At 37.1% G+C, this 18,876-nt stretch overlaps 1 protein-coding gene across 2 annotated transcripts; it reads left to right on the forward strand.

Moving 5' to 3' along the window:
• The first annotated feature begins 684 nt into the window (after positions 1-684).
• On the forward strand, positions 685-9,756 carry LOC131042435 (transcription factor AS1). Of its 2 annotated transcripts, XM_057975705.2 has the most exons (3): positions 685-2,835; positions 6,130-6,284; positions 7,694-9,756. In XM_057975705.2, exon 3 carries the CDS (start codon positions 7,738-7,740, stop codon positions 9,337-9,339), a length of 1,602 nt encoding a protein of 533 aa, XP_057831688.1. In that variant the 5' UTR covers positions 685-2,835; positions 6,130-6,284; positions 7,694-7,737; the 3' UTR covers positions 9,340-9,756. The 2 variants fall into 2 exon arrangements, with proteins under 2 accessions (XP_057831688.1, XP_057831687.1); XM_057975704.2 differs by lacking the exon at positions 6,130-6,284 and having other exon boundaries at positions 686-2,835.
• Positions 9,757-18,876: the final 9,120 nt, after the last annotated feature.

Raw genomic sequence — 18,876 nt, forward strand, 5'->3', positions numbered from 1 at the left:
TCTTATAAGTTCATAGGACCATAATATTATAAGAAACCTGTACACTTTCTCAACTATTCAAAGCCCCTTCATAATATGATAGAATAACCCTCCATACCTTGAATCCACCCCTTCGACCCATCCCAAAGTTTGAGACCTCACGACACACATAAAAGAACATCTAGATTTTCATGAAATCTGGGATTAGGGGAAGAGTACAAGGAGGAGTCATTATAGCTAACTTTGTGCATCCTAAGCTCCTAAACGATTCATCAAATTTTGACAATTTTTTCTTGTTTTCTTTGTATGCGACACAGTGCTTATAGCTATTGTTTTAGCTTTTGCGTAGTTATACCAAATGCGATTGGATTCATTATGCACATAAGGGTCAAAAAGTGGTCATTTCAAGTTGACATCCCATATATATTCTCTATTGCCTCATTAAGTGTTTGCTTTGACTACCACAAAATTTGCACAAATCCTCCAATACTTATACACAAATCCTCCAATCATATGCTTTTTGATACCAATAAATTTGCACAATTTTTCTAATTACTCACTTTTTTTCAAGATAGAATAGACGACCATTGACCCACTAGTACATAAAGAATAATTGACTGACTGAAATCTAAAAAATCCTATAATAGCTACATTTTCTCAACAATTCAAAACCCTGTGATAAAATGATAGCATAACCCTCCAAGAAAAGGTCCCAGACCTCACGGCATAACTAGGGGAGCATCTAGGCTTTCGTTAAACCTGGCATTAATCATATTGAGAAAACCCTGCAGTTTTACACTGTTTTTCAACGCTTACCCCTAGGGTTTCATGGGCTTTTTTAAGGTTCATAAGTAGGTACTACGTGAGCATGCTGATGGCGAAGTATCATCTTGTATTTCAACGGACTGCAGGCCACGGTACAGACAAAGACAGCAACCCCACCCGCCCCAAAAAAAATAAAGCGGCCAAACAATGCGGAAAACCCTAGAACCAGAAATATCCCAGCTTTGGAACTGCCGTGTAAACTTTCCAATACCCATTGCCTTTCCCTTCAGAGCAATTCAATACCCATTTTGTACCCCAATGTCATTTAAAAAACTTAAAAGCACCGGGGAATGTACATGGGATCATGGAATCTTCCCTTTGTCAAAGACATGTCTCCGTTCAAATTTCGTTAAATGGGCACTCTGCCCGTTTTTATGTTACGTAAACTTCAGTGACAGTATGTGACAGAAAGGCTGAGCAGAAAGAGTTTATGGCTCGTTATCTCATTAGGGTTTTTGAATGAATTGAATTTATTGAAGCCCCTGCTTTTTGTGGAATGGTCCTTTTTTATCAGACAGTGCAGGGAAGGCTCTGTTTTCGGTATGTTATGTCTTTTCGGTGCGTGCTTTTCTTTTGCCGGGTTGTCAGTCATGTTTACCATCTGCTGCCATGCATCAATTTTCTCGTTTTCCCCATTCACACCAATGGTAGTCATTTCCCCTCTATTTTACTTTTTCAGATTTTCCTATTTTAATCTTGGGTTTCAATCCAAGAGAGTAACTTTTCAGTCCAAAATATTAACCATATCTCCATGGTACCAGGGACCATACTTTTCCATCTTGGGTTAATGTCACTTTCTGCAGATTACTAATATTGTCAATGGGATTCATGAACACCTAATTGTCTTTATGTCCGGCAATAGCCATCGTTCATCTTGGACTAGTGTTGAACATTGCCACCTATAGGATTCCTTAATACCCAATTATATATTACGTCAAGTGATAATGATACTTTATCATGGCCTAAATTTCGCCGAACCATCTGTTTCCGTAATATCCAATTGTTCTTAGTAGGTATCAAGTAACTCTCAATTTTTACCTTGGCCCAATGTGTCATCTCCCTCACCAGCTGTGTTCAATCCATGCTCAAAGATCACAGCAATTTTTTTAAAACTTAGTTTAATTCATGCTAACAGTACATCCCATTTCTTTTTAATGCTGGGGTGACTATTAGATTTTCCAGAGATTTAATTTCAGCAACATCACATTATTTATCCGGTTCACATTCATCAAGAATACCCAAGTAGTGTAACTTTATGTCTTATGTCTTATTACACAATTGATCTTTTATTCAAGTATTTGTGGGCTCATTACTCCTAAATACACAATAAGTTGTTTAAGTAAATCCTGGTGGTCAAAACGGCGATTTCTGGCAATACCCAGGATGGTTATTTTCTTACTTTCGAAGTCAGATGATAGCATTTCTTCTGTGTCTAATTTTGGATAGAACTGATTTAATTAATTGGAAAAAAATGCAAGCTTTAGGGGGTTGGCATAAAAGCTCGTCAACAGAGATAAGATCTCCAGTTTCTGCATTCAAATTGTCTCTCCTTCAATGGAACTACTTATTGCTCAAAAGGCTTATACAGCTTAGACATCTTCTCGGTTTCAGCATAGGCCAAATGCCGTTTTTGGTTTTCAACGTTTGAAGACTACTCCCCTCATCCTTAGCATTTCTCTTTCCTGTCGCTGCAGGGTGCATGCTTTTGTTGTTCATTCTCTATGTATATTGTCTTCTGTTGTGCGTGCTGTGTCCTTCTGCATTAGCATTCTCTGTAATGTAGTCTTAATGTTTTGAGTGTCTCCCCTGGTTCATATAGTATTATAGACATTTTGCTCCATCAGGCTGCCATGTTGAAATGCAACGCATCGCTTATATTACAAACTAGTGAACTTCCATCGCAAGCTTTTGATATATGCAATTATTTAGATTCTTTTGACATCTACCGATGTGGATGAGTTGAATCCATAATATTTTCGGGAATGGAGCACTGGTCCAGGAACACGTTTGAAGATGGTATCTTGCTCTCAGGTTATTTTCCTGTCTTCCTATTTTTTTCTCCTAAGATCTAGTAACTGTTACAATAAAATTGCCATCTTTTACATGGTCTTTCGTATCTACTTAGTGAAGAAAACTTTAAGGTATAGAATGGAAAGAGAATCTTGTTAAAATACGTTTTTAATGTCGGCTGCTAAACAGAAAGGTGATTTCTGAGCTATGTTCAATAGTCATTGATGGCAGCTGCTAAACAAAATCGAATCGTGAGTTTTGAACTATTAATCTAAAGCCAGCTTTGAGCAGTGCTTTTGGTTTCCAAGTACTATAATGCCTTAGTTTTGTGTCATTTATAGCTGCACGAATTTTTACATCAGTGCAGGATTTTTGCATTGCCCATTTCCTTAAGATGAGCTATGAAAGTGAAAATGTTTTACCATTTAAATGCAATTCCTTCTGATAGAGACTGCTAAACTTGATAATCCTTCTGCTAGGTTTTGCCAGTTGGTTATAGTTCTTGATGTCCAATTGCTAAGAAAAACCTACCTTTATTGTTATTTAGAGTTCTGAGACTGCTGGATATTAAGAGATGTGTAACTCTGTAAATATTATTACTTTCTTCATGTAACAGGCCTGCTTTAGTTTTGAAAAAAAAGAGTGTTTTCCAGAGCTGGCTGGTTTTATATTGTGGGAAGAACACTCTCTTGGTTTTTAGTTTTGTTGAAATGCAACTGCAAATTATTTGAGTTGCATTATTAAAATGAATTTAAACCGAGAATGAGCAGTCAGGAGCTTTGCAGGTAGCTAGATTAACTTAAATTATTATTTTGTAAGCTTTCTTATCAATTCATCAAGTTCAACCTTGAAGATCTTTTTGATTTGTACTTTGTAGAATGAGCGCCATGCAGTATGTATATACAATTGTAAACAGTAAAACAAAGCAAAAATAACATGAAAACTCTAGCACTGTTAAACTTGTCACCATAGGAATATTTTCCTAGTTTAGTGATGGAATAATGGCTGTGGAAAAGAAGTTTGGGAATAATCCTTAAGTTGGTGTTTGGGAAGCTGTATAGCAATGAAATGTATCATAAATGTGAAATATATCATTTTACCAAGCAGTTGGTCAAGACTACTTCATGTATTATTGATTTATATGCTCGTTGAGAATTTTAAAATGCTTTTCAAAATTTAAATTAGGAAACCAGAAAAGAATTGGGGAATACTCAGACCAATTTAGCTTCTATAGAGCTGATTTGTTCAAGCTTTTGGTTAACAATTCATAAGATCAAGACAAGACTAGACACTGAAACATGGTAGATCTAGATGATTGTCTCTGATAACTCGATAAGTAAATGCCATTCGATGATTTCTAAGTTGTTTAAGTTCTTGATCATTCAAGCTTGCATGTGAATCTTCCTTCTATAATTTGGCCTCCAAAACAACACTTGTAGATGGCTATAGCTAAAGGTAATATGTGCAAAAAGAGATTGGCAGTTACATACATGGAGCAGTATAAAGATAAGTTGAAATTAAATACATATTATATATAATATGGATGCGTACAACTTACTCCTGTACAGGATAGTGATAAGCATAACGTTGACACAAACCCGCACTTAATGGTGGAAAGCAGTCTAGCTTGCCACTGTTGTTAATGAGTGAGTTCTCTGTAGATTCTGCATGCAGTCACAGATATGTGTGAAGTTAAAAGGTTCTTCATTATGCAAATACTTATTAAGATACTAAGATGTATCACAGTTAAAGAGATATTTTTGTAAATTGTATAGCTTAGTGCAACTGTTCTCATTTCCTTTGTCTACCAGCAGCCTTAAGGAGGTGGGAAATAAAGCTACGGAAATTATGACAAGGAAATACAAGATCCCATTGGAAACTCATTACAGTGTCATTTTAGTTTTGAGGATGCGAAGAACAAAAGCCATTTTAATCTAATTGCCTACATATGAAGTGAAAAGTGGTAAAAATGGAGGAGATTTTATATTGATTGCTATATAATATTTCTTTTTGGTGCATCCCTGTTACCACCATTTCAAAATGGATGCCATAAAATTATGCTATTGTGCCAATTCAAAATGGCAGGTGTAAATTTGGAACCAAGTGAACTATCAAATGTTTGTGCAACTAGTATTGCTTCTCCTTCTTGCTCACATTCAGTTTTAACTTTTGGCATCTTGTTCTCCATATAAGAAACTTTTAGCTGACAGTGTTTCGTGGGTTAAAACCTGCACACTGGGGGACAGGGATGCCATGGGGATGACGGGACATGGATGAAATGTCTTCTCACTGCTCCTTCAGGAACCACCTTGCAAAGAGGCTTTCCCTGGGACAGCCCTGCAGTGCAGGGGATATCCCTGAGCAAGTTGTGTCTGGAGATGCCCTGCTGTGCATATGATGGCCCCATGGCATTCAAATAATGCTCATTTTTAAAAATTGCACTTAAGCTCTGTGAATTTTCTCCTCATAAATGTTTGTGAGATTATGAATCCTCATTGCTATTTCCTGTGAAGCAGGTCAAATTCAAACAGAGAAGAAAACAAATAAAAAGAATGACAATATTCAACTTCTTAAACTGCACAGCTCTCACCTTTGGCTCCTTTGCCATCTAGTACTCAGCCAATCCTCTATAACCTTTACACTTTCCTCGACAATGGGTCGCAATTTTGAAAAACCAAAACCCTTTAAATTAATGTCAGTTGATTTATTTTTACTAGCTGGTGATAGGTGAGTACAATTTGAAATTAGGTGCATAGAATGTCAGACAGTAGTTGGTAAATATTTTACAATCTGATGATACATTCATTTTGTCCAGCAATTTAGATATATGAGGTTAAGTGAAATTCTACTGGCATGGGTTACTTATGAAATAACTTTTATTGTCAAAAATTACAGTGTTGTTAACTACTGGTCCAATAGGACAAACACAGGCTAATTTATTAAAGAGACAAGCTTGAAATCATCTAAATTACCTAGGTTGTTATGCTTGCTGGAAACAAAAGGAAACGTTGAGATCTTTGGTGTTAGAATGAATGAGTTCATCAAGTTGGTTAAATATTGCCTCTTAGTTGCAAACATTTGATCCAAATTTTCTGAATGCTAGCAGTTTTCTATTTCAGACTAGACACAGGAGAACTGATTTAATAAGCAACAGTTAAGTAGGTTAAATGCAAAACAAATTGTCTGTATTCATTGAGAGAGAAAAGGCACGAAATTATAGCTAGGCAACAGACAAAGCCTTTGACTGTCAAGCTAAGGATGAAATATGGTGGATAAAGAAAGAGAAGAATGCTGATACGAAATTCTGGATTGCAGCTTGTTCAGATGATTTTCTCCCTCTGTCTGCTCATTAAAGAAGCCTTTGACTATTGAGCATTAGAAGATCTGGAAATTCAGAACAATGAAGTTGATCATTTAAACAAGTTGTCCATGTGCAAATTTGTCGGGACAAAATCTGTGCACCATTTGAGGTATGTGTTCTATGTTGAGAAGATCTGGATTTGGAACAATGAAGTTGATCATTTAAACAAGTTGTCCATGTGCAAATTTGGCGGGAGAAAACCTGTGCACCATTTGCGGTTTGTGTTCTATGTTGAGTTGAGCTCTTCAAAAAGTGCCTTTTCAAATAGAGGGATATTTAAATGGTCCTCTTTATTGCCTACTGTCATTTTGCTACTATGCATTGAAGCTCTGAAGTTTGAACAATATTCATTTGAGTCCGATTTCCTTTTAATTAAAACTTACAACAGCATGCAGAATGCATTCGAGTCCTGAAGCATGATTTGTAATTTTTTATGGAAGTGATGGCTTTTTTTAAATTCAATTGCATGCCTGTCTTTATGGAAACTAGAATGTAGTGAAATTGGGCCAAGGGTTTATTCATTGGGAGTGCCTTTATTCTTATGTTTGCAGTATGGGAATCCTTTCCATTTTTTCAATTGAAGGACCATTTCAGTTTTTATGTCATCCATTCTCTTCGCAGCTTTTCCATATTGTCTTAATCACATTAGAATATTACTGATTGAATTGGCTCACTAACCTCATCTGGATTGATACAAATAGGTTAAGAAATCCAATTTCTGCAGCTTTTACCGGTTGGTGAAGTATTGCAGATCACTATATTTTGTTGAGTGTTGCCAATCAATTACATAAGCCGCAAGAGCTTTTGATAGCTATTTGAATTTACTGACAAGCTGAGGATAGGTTTAATGCATGCCTGATGCTTATTTCGTCGCTCTTCTTATCATACTGTTGCGTGGTTGATGGTTTTTTTAGATCATTGCACCACTAAGATCTAGTAGTTTCATCCATTCTGTTTTCTGCACAAATTTTCTTTTTTAACCCATGTTTGCAAGTTTTATTTGTCTCTCAAAATTAATGACCTCTAAGAAAGACATACATTTTCTTTTGTTGTCTTAAATTTCAGCTTTGTGGGTATCAGTAATAATTCATTGTGTCCTGCCATATGCTGAGTACAATATTATCTAACACCTAATTTCTATTAATTCTCATACAATTATATATCCAATATCATAATAAATGATTAGTGGCCTTTATGATCAATGATCTTTTTTGATATTTCATATTGCAATTAAACATCTAAGGAGTTCAGCATTGACCTTGACTTAAGTTTGTTTATCATAACTACAATCTTTCAGTCCTTTATTCTAAGGAGTTCAGTATTGGCCTTTGACTTAAGTTTGTTTATCATAACTACAATCTTTCAGTCCTTTAGGAAACAAGAAATATTTGGGAGAAATTGAAGTAAATATTATGATCACTGAAAATGTGTAGATAGAGCTGTGTTTTCTGTGCAAGGATTAAATTTTTCTTCATCTTTGAAGATAGTATGGGCTTAAAATATTTGTTAACTATGCAGATTCATCATGAAGAGTCTTATGAAATGGGTATTGGATATTGGAGATGAAGGAAAGGCAGCGGTGGCAGCCTGAAGAAGATGCTGTATTACGGGCTTATGTTAAGCAATATGGGCCAAAGGAATGGAACTTGGTATCACAGCGGATGGGTAAACCCTTAGACAGGGATGCAAAGTCCTGTTTAGAGAGGTGGAAAAATTATTTAAAACCTGGGATAAAAAAGGGTTCTTTGTCAGAAGAGGAGCAATCTCTTGTTATAAGTCTTCAAGCAAAGTATGGTAATAAGTGGAAGAAAATTGCAGCAGAAGTTCCAGGAAGAACAGCCAAGAGACTAGGAAAATGGTGGGAGGTTTTCAAAGAAAAACAACTAAAGGAGAAGCGTAAAGAAAGGCAAAGTTTAGATAGTCAAAATTCGAGGGAAGGTGGAAAGTATGACCATATTTTGGAAACTTTTGCAGAGAAATATGTACAGAAGAAAATATGTCCAACTAGCTTACCATCTATTTTGAGGTCTGGTGCATCACCCTCTCCTCTCCTAACCTTGGGTGCTCCTAGAGATGCTACATATGCTGATAACTTTAATTTCACCAATGTGAATTCTATGCCATCAGTTTCATCAAGTAAACTTGTTTCCCGTATGCCAAATATACCTGGATCTGTGGGCCTTACATTACCAGATCTAAAGCAAAAATTGTCTTCAGTCTCAGAAATAGAACCACGATTGACACTAGAAAGCCCAAGAAGAAGGTCTGTGCTGGAGCCTGAACTTGCTTTGCAGTGTAGTGTTTCTGTAATGGACATGGAATTGACGTGTACATCTCTAGTATCACCATGCTCTGCCATTGATACAACCTCAGCCCTTCCTCCATGGATGTCCAATGTACCCTCTGCACCAGTGCCTGTTTCAGGTAGCACTGATGTTAAAACCACAGCTTCTGCATTCAATTTGGAGAGAGAGAATCCTTTCCTGTCAAAATCTATTCAACTGAATTCATCTCCTTCTGTGAGCTTGTCCCTTTCTCCATCATTAAGTGATCCGGTTGTTTCAAGTGGTTCTGCATCTCCAGCATCTGAAGTTATAGCCCCTAGATCTTGGCTGCAAGATGCTACAAGACAAAAAGAAATCATCAATGGTATTTCTGGAGGATCAGTGAATGAGAACAAGCATAATTTGCCTTGGTGTTCATCAGATAAGCCAGTTGGGACATTATCTTTTGATCCAATTTTACCTTCTACCAAACAAGGAGTAGATAACCTTATCATGCAACAGCTGCCTGCATTTTTCCAAAACTTAAAAGATCTTGAAGAAGGTCGGCAGTCCTGGTTAATGCACAAAAAGGAGGCTAGTTGGAGACTCAATCGACTCGAACAACAGCTTGAATCTGAAAAAACACGTAAGCGGAGAGAAAAAATTGAAGAAGTGCGTGCTAAAATTCGGGCCCTTAGAGAGGAAGAGATGACATATCTTGATAAATTGGAGTCTGATTGCAGAGAGCAACTTTCTAGTTTCCAAAGAGATGCAGAAATCAAGGAGGCCAAGATGATGGAACAGTGGACAGCCAAGCATGTACAGTTGACAAAATTTCTTGAGCAGATGCTTTATCAGTTTCCTGATGCTCACAGATTCTTTAGCAATGACATGAGGTGACAAGTCACTAAATTTCCTCAAAATTTGAGACCTGGCATGCTTGCATGATCATACTGTTGGCTTTCTAGCAGTTCATTTTATAACTTTGGACCAATTTGGTGAACACTGTTGACATTGCAGCGAGGCTACAAAAACTATTGTATAGTCTTCTGTTGGCACCCATCTTTTACATCCACGAGCATTTTTCTCTCTTTTGAGCTTTTCACTCATTACTACTTGATTAGCTTTTATATTAGATAAGGGTTTTGCTCATTGTCAGTTTCTATTTCAGTCTGGGGATTAAAATTTGCCATCATCCATATCTTCCTTTTATTGTACTCAAATATATTTTAAAGAAATGTATAACCAATGCTTGAGCATGGAGGTTCAACATTCTGTACACAAAGGCTGATATGTATATGAGGAATGATTATGATTTACTATTTGCAATGCATGGGATCTTATTTGAAACGTCTTGTTTTCCTTAGTTTTTGGTGGTCCAGAAAGGCCTTTATAAGGTGTATGTATATTGTCTATTCACTTTTTGTCTCCTCTTTCGTTCCTATTAGGAGTATCGGAATGTATAGTCTCTGTGATGGTCAACTTGAAAAGATTGTTCCTAGCAACTAACAAACAAGTGGTAACTGATACCCAAACAGAGAGTTTTATTGATGTGTTATTATTAAATGATATGTGAATGAAAACGTATAGGTTTCTAATGTGGTATGCATTTTCATTGGGTTGATGTTTTTTTCTATATAGAAATTTCAAATTGGGATTAGAAAGGATGACTACATATTTTATTTTAGTTCACATGATAGGTTTGCTGGATTATAGAGTGAGCCACTGGTCAACCTTGGGTGAATATGGTCAGTTCCATTTAAGCCATGGATGAAAATGAAAAATGTGATGTTATCGATGTTCATTTGCGTGCTGATCACCTGTCTGTAATTTTTATTATAGTCCCAATATCTCCTAGACCTAATGATTTGGAGAGAACTTTGAACCAAGCGATAATGTTTGCTCAGAACGGAAGCTCACTGTAAGCTAATAGGCTTTCATAAATTGTTTTTAGAGGTTTGCAGCTGAAGTATTATAGCCCGAAGTTCTGAGACATTTTGCGATGAATGCAAGTTCCTCCTTCCCTATTCTGGCAGGTTCTAGAATAGACTGAATGTACCTCAAATTGTTGGCAGGTTCTCCAACACTTGTCTTTCCCTGTGGGTGGTAGCATTTCTTGGTCCTCTGCCGATAGGAGGTCTTCTTTGCTGGAAACTTGTAAGGAGAAACGATCTAGAACTCACAAAAGCTCTCCGACAAAGAATCAGCTTCGAGATACTCTAAATCCTGTCCAAATCTTGGTCAAAGATGGAGCCCCTTAGACTCTACCCAAGGGCTGCCTCTTGGCTGTAGCTAATTTGGCTCCAAAAATGTCACGATTTCTGCATAAGACGAGGGTAAGTCTAAAATTACAGATCTCGGCCGTACTCAGAAGAACTAGCTGCGTCTTTTATTTTTCGGCTGTGTGTATAACATGAAGGTTTTAGTCAGCCGTTTTGGAGCCAGATTAACCGTGTCCTTGCCACTTTACCCTTTTGGAACAGAGAGTTACTATGGTATTGAAAGCCGAGTTCGATGGATAATTTGGTTTCTGAATACAGACATTTTGCTTCCGTCTTCTTATCCATCAACTTTTGTGTTGAGGTAGTAGGATTTCTAGAGATGGGAGATAGCCTAAGCCTATCATTGCTTTTGAAGAGTCCTTTTTTTGATTAACTAGGTAATCTCTCTATCCTCCAAATGATAACCCTTTAAACAAGCTTGACAACCTTATCTAGGGGAATTCACTCATTGTGTTTAGATAACCACAATCAACATTTTCCTTGGTTTTAATGGATTTGGGCTTGCAACCCTACTTTTTTGACTGTGCCAAGGTTAGCCTTTGTTTTATTGCTGTAAGTTTGGAAGATAGTGAGGGTTTCACTTCTCAAAAGATCATCTTAAAAACTATCAAATTCCAAGTGATTCTCATATGTACTACTTGGTTCTTCCTGCTTGGAAAAAGGTCCCCATTTGTGCTCATTTGAAGAGTGACTCGCTAAGAATGTTGAACCACCTTATTGTGATTCACCATAAACTGGCAATGGTTTCTCTAGATAAAATCTAATCTAGGTTTTCTCAACTTTGAGACGTTTTTATTTTTTATTTTTTATTTTTATTTAATATTGGTGGGAGCTAAACATTCTTAGGGGAGTTGCAACCATTCTTATACTGTCCTATTGGCTGTAGTTGAAGCATCAAACGTAAGCTCCCCATAGTTTATTAATTGTAATCAAGGGGCATGAGAAGAGCATATATGGATGGAGTGTAAGAGAGGTTTATTGAGATTGGTCATTGCATACACATATGTATTGGTTTGGAGATCTTTAAAAGTTGGATCGATTATGATGAACGCCCCAAGAAATCTCATTAGAAGCTTCAACAAACCCACATGTAAAACCAGAGAGATTATAGAAGGGAATTTTGTAAGAAACTTGAAAAACACTACATCAACAAGATCACACGGGTGAGAAAGGCACATAATTTTTTTGCCATTTCTAAAGAATGAGGTGCCATTTGTCAAAATAAAAAATCTTTCTAAATTTGATCAGAATTTTACAATAAAAGAATCATTGGAGAGGAAGAAAATTGAGAGCTTCCCATCACTTATAAATAATAAACCAACCTTCCAAATTTTCTATAGCTCACTCGATGTGCCATTTCGAAAGACAACTTAGGAGAGTTCTCGTAAAAAGAAATAGATATGTTCCCCTCAAAATAATGAGAATCAACTTGAGATGAAGGCTTTGAAACAAGGGCTATGTTGGTTCCCAAAAATGGGTTTACATTGCTACAATGCAGAAACCAAGTTGATTCCTCAAAATACCTATGAAAAGCCACTTCCAACTATCAAATATTCTTTAGACTTGAACCAACTGCGACAAGGATCTGCAAATCCTTCTGCACTTTGGGTTTTGCAATACTCGGGAGGGTGATCCCTTAGCAAATTTGTGATCTTTGCGTCACATTCACGAATTATGCTAAAAACAAAGCAGATAATCTCATATACGGGCTCAACAGCAGGGAGAGTGCTCAAGAATGATGAATTCTTCAGTGATCCTCGACCTTATCTGGAGCATGAGATAGTAGGACACCTCAAACATACATAAAAACTTGGAAATATGTCTTGATTTTAATGATTTATGACAAAACATAAGTGAAATAGACAAGAAATTGATAACCTAATGACAATTGCTAGCACACACCAATGCCTTACTCCATTGGGCTCCGAGTTTTTGAAATATCACTGGAGCTTGATAGAAATTTATCTAATAGCTGATTAAATCTTAAACAATACTGCATTACAATATCATTTATTTGCAATTTCTTATCCAAACTACTTATCAAATCCTAGTACAAGCTTTATCCCTCGGTGATCTCGTTCAAGCATTTTAATTAACCCCTTGGATTAAAGCATGAACTGAAAGAATACATACATCATAACAATGCAATGAAAAAATGAAACCCTTGATTCCATTTACCCAAAAGAAAATAAAATTGTACATAGGAGAGTAAGGATTTGAAATTATATTTGTATTGATTTCAAAAGCTATCTTCTATCAAATAACCGAAATATTTCATTTACAGGAGAACCCATTTGGAATTTGAAACTAATGACTATCTTCTAATTTGCTTTGCAAAATGACATTACAATTCTCTGCTATTTACTTATGACTTCAATCCCGCAGATCGAACCTACACAAGATACCCTATTCAGAGATTTTGGAACCTTTTCTAATGGCCTTGATTTCCCTTTTATAGAAAACAAGGGAGCAAACAAACTTTAGGCCAAGAGACACATGTCATCAGAATGATTAAACATACCTAAAGTTTATTACAAAGATATTCCATACGAGGAAAGTTATAACCAATATCAAAATTTGCAACCGCTTCTCTGATATTCATGATGCATTTTATTGCCCTTGCTATTGTTTCGGTTCAAAAGATATCCGCCACTAGAAGACAAAAATAGTTACATCAAATAGTTTACAATCCTTATTCATCATTCAAATATGTCTTACTCCATCCGTTGTATTCTTCATCAGATGGCCATTCATAACTCATGACCTCATCAACTTTTGCTATGTATGGAGTGTATTTAACGACTACTTGATTTGCCTCTCTTTCAAATGATTCAAAATATGTCCCTGTGGCAATTATTTTGTCCATGCTATCCTCCAACGTATCAATGTTCAGCCCTTCACAAATTAACTCTACTTGGGTGCTGATGACTCTCCCTGCCTCCTCTTTCCAAAATTGTAAAGACTTAACTGCCCCATTTTCATCCTCAATATCTAGCAGAAGTGTTCCACTCAGCTCACTGAAATTTCTCATCACCTCCCTTATCTTTCTTTCTATATTCTCTGGCAAAATTTGGGCCTCTTGCATTGATTTTACCAACAAATAAGTTGGTTGGAGTGTAGGTGGCCTCTCAGCATGATATTTGGAAGCCATAAACATTATTCTATGCTCGTTTCCCCTTTGCAACCACTTTGTGAACAAGGGAACCACCATCTCCTTATCTTTATCAAATTTTTGAACAACATCAAATAATAAAGAATATAAAGAATGAATGTTATTAAGTCTATTATCAACTTTTTCATTTAAATGAGTTAGCACTAAGCTAACTATCTCCTTTTGTTGCCAAGCCAACTTATCTCCTGAATCATTTAGCTTATTTTCTAATTCAATAATCTTCTCCAAGAGCTGGGCTTTAGTTGGATCAATAGATCTAGTGGATTCAGGCTCGTCATCATCACATGGTACCAATGATATATTGGGGATATCAACATTGCTGCCAGTTTGAACCGCTTCTTCTTCATGGGTAACAAACGAAGATCTGGATGTTGATGGCACTGGTGTCCCTGTAAGTGCAGAAGAGGATACTCTTATTTGTCTTTCCTCAAGAAGTTTCACTTTGGTTTGCAACTCTACACAGCTCTGTTGAACTACATTATAATCATTCAAAAGCTTGTCAAACTTTCTCATTAGCTCTGCTTTTTCCAAGGCTTCCCTCTTTGAAGTCTCATGAGCCAATTTGGCGACATCAACATTCAACTTTGTAGCTTCCACACTTGATATGTCAGATGCTCTTTTTATAATAAGCCCCCCCCTTAAGTTGGGATTTATGTAACTAGTGTTAGGCTTTCTAGGTCCTTCCTCTAATGCCCATATTGCCAAGGTTGCATAATCATCTACAAAATCTGATCCTTTTAATGCCAACCTTGCTTCTTCCTCTGAACCTAAGTTTTGGTCCTTTGATTTCCTAATTGCATAAAAGGCCATTGCATTTGCTATATCCCATTCTGGTAAAATTAGGACTCCAGCCTGATTTACAATCATCCTGCCCTCATCTGCAGTAATTTTCCTGAACTCTTCCATCATCTCATTCTTAACTTCCTCCTGATTTTCATGTTCAGACCTATCTAGCCTCTGAGTTTTTCTCTTAGCACTTCTCTTCTTAAATTCTTCTATTTTCATTTTCCATACTAATTGCAAAAAGGACGGGCTTCTCACAAAAGCATCATCCTTAAGAATCACATGCCTCCTTCTTTGCATCCTTGAAGGCTCTACCCTGAATATCCAAGGGAGTGAGGTCCAACTCCAAACTAGGAGGCACAAGAGGAATACCGATTTGCATCTTTGCACTCGTTACTATAAAAGTGTCTTCCTCTACTTGTTCTTCAAACTACCTTGAAGGTGAATAGGGCACATGTGGTGGTGAAGGACTTCTATCTGAATCTTCAAGATCAATGATCTTGACTCCTTTAAAAGGCTTAACTTGTACCTTTGGGGGAGGCTCTGGCTTCATTATCTTGTTACCTTTTCTTCTCACCAATTCTTCACTGTTGCTGCTACTCTCTTCTTCACCACTTGTTTCTTCTCTTACCCTTTTTTGAGAGGGCTCATAAACATGTCTCTCTTCTACTAGGCCATCTATTATTTGAGGTAGAGGAGGTCGTGGGTCTGACTGTTGCATCCTCATTTGATGAATCAAGGCTGATTCCTCCGGTGTGATGGGCATTGGATGTTGTACATCTCTTCTTTCAACTTGTCGGCCATGGACCTCTTCAAGTTTAACCCTCTTCTCCTTTAATGAAAGAATCAATTCATCAAAATTGTTCATAACAAAATCAACTTTAGCACAAAATGGAGTGAAATCTTTTGTTGGATCATAGCTTGGATCCATCTTCTGAACTATAGCCCATAGCTTCCTAAAAGCTATCCATTTCTCTTTCCTCCAATCCTGAGTCATGAAATCAAAATCATTTCTTATTATATCCTCAGGGAAATTGTGCTTATGAGGCAATAGGCCTCATTTTATTCTTGCCCTGAATATGTTATAAAACCCCTCCTAGTCACTATGTCTAACTGTGCTAACCCCTAAATGATATGGTGCAAAGAACTTGTCGAAATGCTCATATCCTCCTTTTAAAATCACAAAATATGGAATGACAGTATAATCGGGGAAAATTGTTCCTTTGCCTCTTCCCTTTAATTCCTTATCATGGATGCACCCTATCTACCACATTACTTCAGCAAAACCCATTCTCAAAGGAACATTAAAAGACAATACATGTGGCTGACTAGAGAAACCATAAATTCTAATAACAATGCTAACAGGATAAGGGATGAAATCCCCCCAATTGTGCTCAATCTTTAGAAGTGGCAACCTCTTCTTAGGCCTTACAAAATCATGCAACTCCATGGGGATCCTTGGTGGGTTCACTATCAATCTTTGCCTTAACCTAGAAGCAAAGTTGTTATCAAACCTTACAAAGCTAACCTGTTGTCTATCCCAAGACATATCCATGCTCCAAAGCTGCACTGGAATTTCATTATTGTCAATTGTTCTTCTGAGGTTCATAGTGCCTTCAAAGTAATCTGCATTCTGATACAAGAACATGTGTATGAGCAAAGAGTACTAGTAGAAATGAGTGCCATACACTTCATTCTTAACATGGTGAAAAACCTCATGAATCTTCTCTTCAAGGTATGGGGCGAAGTCAAAAATCACTATATAATTTGGATGTTGAATTTGCATAGCCGTATACATGAAATTAGGTAGCATAACTGTAATTTGATTGAACCCCAAGACTTGACATAGAGAGAAAAAGGTAGCCTGAAAATAAGGAGCAAAAGCACCAATGGGAAAAGACTCCTCTGAACTAGGGCCAATGTAGTATGTTATTTGTCCTGCTTTTGCCAAATGAATTGGAAGAAAGCGAGTTCTAATGAAACCTTTCATTCTATAATACTCTGCCTTCAATTCATTTAAAATCTACTTGTACCAGGTAAGAAAATGGTTCATACAAGTCAAATATCTCTTGGAATTCCTTTCTCCTGGTTGTCAGTAGAATCTTTCCTTCATTTCCCCTTATAACCCTTGAGACAGGGTCATATATGTTTGCAACAGCCTCGAGCAGGTCGATATCCATGAGCACATTCGGCACCACTAATTTACTCGTCATATTACTAGACACTTGAGAATGGGGATTGTAAATTCCTTTGTCCATACCATAATTTGAACATATCTATCCCAGTCATTGGTACCCTAGCATCCACCAAGTGGTACCCTTTATCAGTCAACCCTTCTCCTAGGGTTTTACCATGAACAAATTTCTACCCTTGGTACTTGTCATTAGTCGAGGGTTTTAATTGGTTGAGAAAATCATCAAAAAGATTTCTCTTCAAATATTCAGTCTACCCTAAATGTTTTCACAGGGGAGCCATCTTACCAGACTAGGGTTTGTATCACTTAACCATAAGAGGAAAAGAAAACTGGGATTCGACACAAGAACTTTAAGAACAACACAAATCATGCAAATTCTTATCAAATTCTGAACCCTAAAATAATTCATGAGGTTTTCCCTACAATTACTCACACAATTCACACTTCAATCATTTAGGAAACAAAGAAGGGGTGTTTAGCAACTTACTGCTTTGTAAATACTAGGTGAATCACAATCCTGCACTAGAAGAACCTGTCTCAATCTTCTTCAGCTTCGGGGATGCCTTCTGAATCACTATGAATTACTTTATGAATTGAATTTAGCTTTGAGAATGATTTTATTATTGTTCTGGAATGAAACGCCACTGTCTCATCTGCCATTACTGCTCGTGCGAGTGAAAAATGGCTCTAACTTGCATTTGAAATAAGTTTAAAACTGAATCGTTGATCATCTTCCATAATGGTGCATCACACGATTATCTTTAGTCAATCTGAAATTGACCATCACATGTGGCAAGCAGGTCCACCCAAAGTATGACATGGCATAGCCAACTCACCACTTAATTCTCCTCGGTTAGCAACCCCACCACCGGCTTTTCTTGGCCCACCTTGGACACGTGGCATCATCTCATGATGTCGCTGTCCTTAACCCCCTTGCATCTTCCTTCATGGGGTTACGAGGGTCGTTGGATCTATTTGCACTTTACCCGTAGGCCGCAACAATCACTTAACAATGGTCACTAACTCTCGAGCACTTCTTGGATCGGGATTGAAACATCACCGTTCAACTTTACCATGTGCAGAAACATGCACCTTTAGTAATCCAAAATTTACCCGCTGGGAACCGGTAAATCAAAGGTTTGAAAAGTCAAACCGTCGGCTCAACCTTCCCTGCCGAAGACATGTGGCATCATCTCGTGATGTCGCGGTCTTTAGCTTCCTTTCACTTTCAATCGCGGGGCTGCTCGAACTGTAGGATCTGCTCACGGTTTATCATAAAGTCACCAGCAAAAATATATAAGACTTTAGACTTAGGAAAATTTAGGCACTGGTAGAAAATGTTAAACGGGACCCGCCTAGGATAATTTTACGTGCAATCTTAGGAAAATATAAAGGGGCTGGTCAAAAACAACTTAATGCCTAGGAAAAACAATGGCCCCGCCAATGGTAATTGACCCTTGGCTTAAGTGGAGAAAAAGTAATGCCAAATTATAATAGGCTAAGGGTCTTTAACAAAGATTTAATAAAAAACGCATAAAACCCTTAACCCTAAACCCTAAGGGAAGGAATAGAGAACAAAATTAATTCTGAATAATCAGAGAATTAACGAAGGCATGAAAATCTTTTGCACGGTTATTTTTAGGACTATCATGCTAGATGCATGATTCAAATGGTCATTGTCGTAAAGGGAAGAAACAAAATTGAGACAATGAGCAATGATGCAGATGAAGAATTAGCTAACTCAAATAGACCGAAAGGGACATATTAGAGCTTGGTACAAAACTCAACTCTATTGTTGTTCCTAGATTCAGCTTCATAGCTACTAACAAAAGGCACCAAGCAACAACAACCGCTTAGATGAGAGGACGTATAAATGATGCATCCTATAGCAAGATAACCTATTTGCAATAGTCCCTATAGAAGTGATGAGGTTGGTTGTAATTTTGTAGGTGGGAATATTGCCCTATCCTATAATTTAGCTACCTTCCTCGGGTCTTCACTATGAT

Source organism: Cryptomeria japonica, chromosome 1 (assembly GCF_030272615.1).
Source record: "Cryptomeria japonica chromosome 1, Sugi_1.0, whole genome shotgun sequence".
NCBI classification, from domain to species: Eukaryota; Viridiplantae; Streptophyta; class Pinopsida; order Cupressales; family Cupressaceae; genus Cryptomeria; species Cryptomeria japonica.

Coding starts and splice junctions, on each gene's coding strand:
- LOC131042435 (XM_057975705.2), top strand. CDS start 7,738: ATGAAGGAAAGGCAGCGGTGGCAGCCTGAAGAAGATGCTGTATTACGG.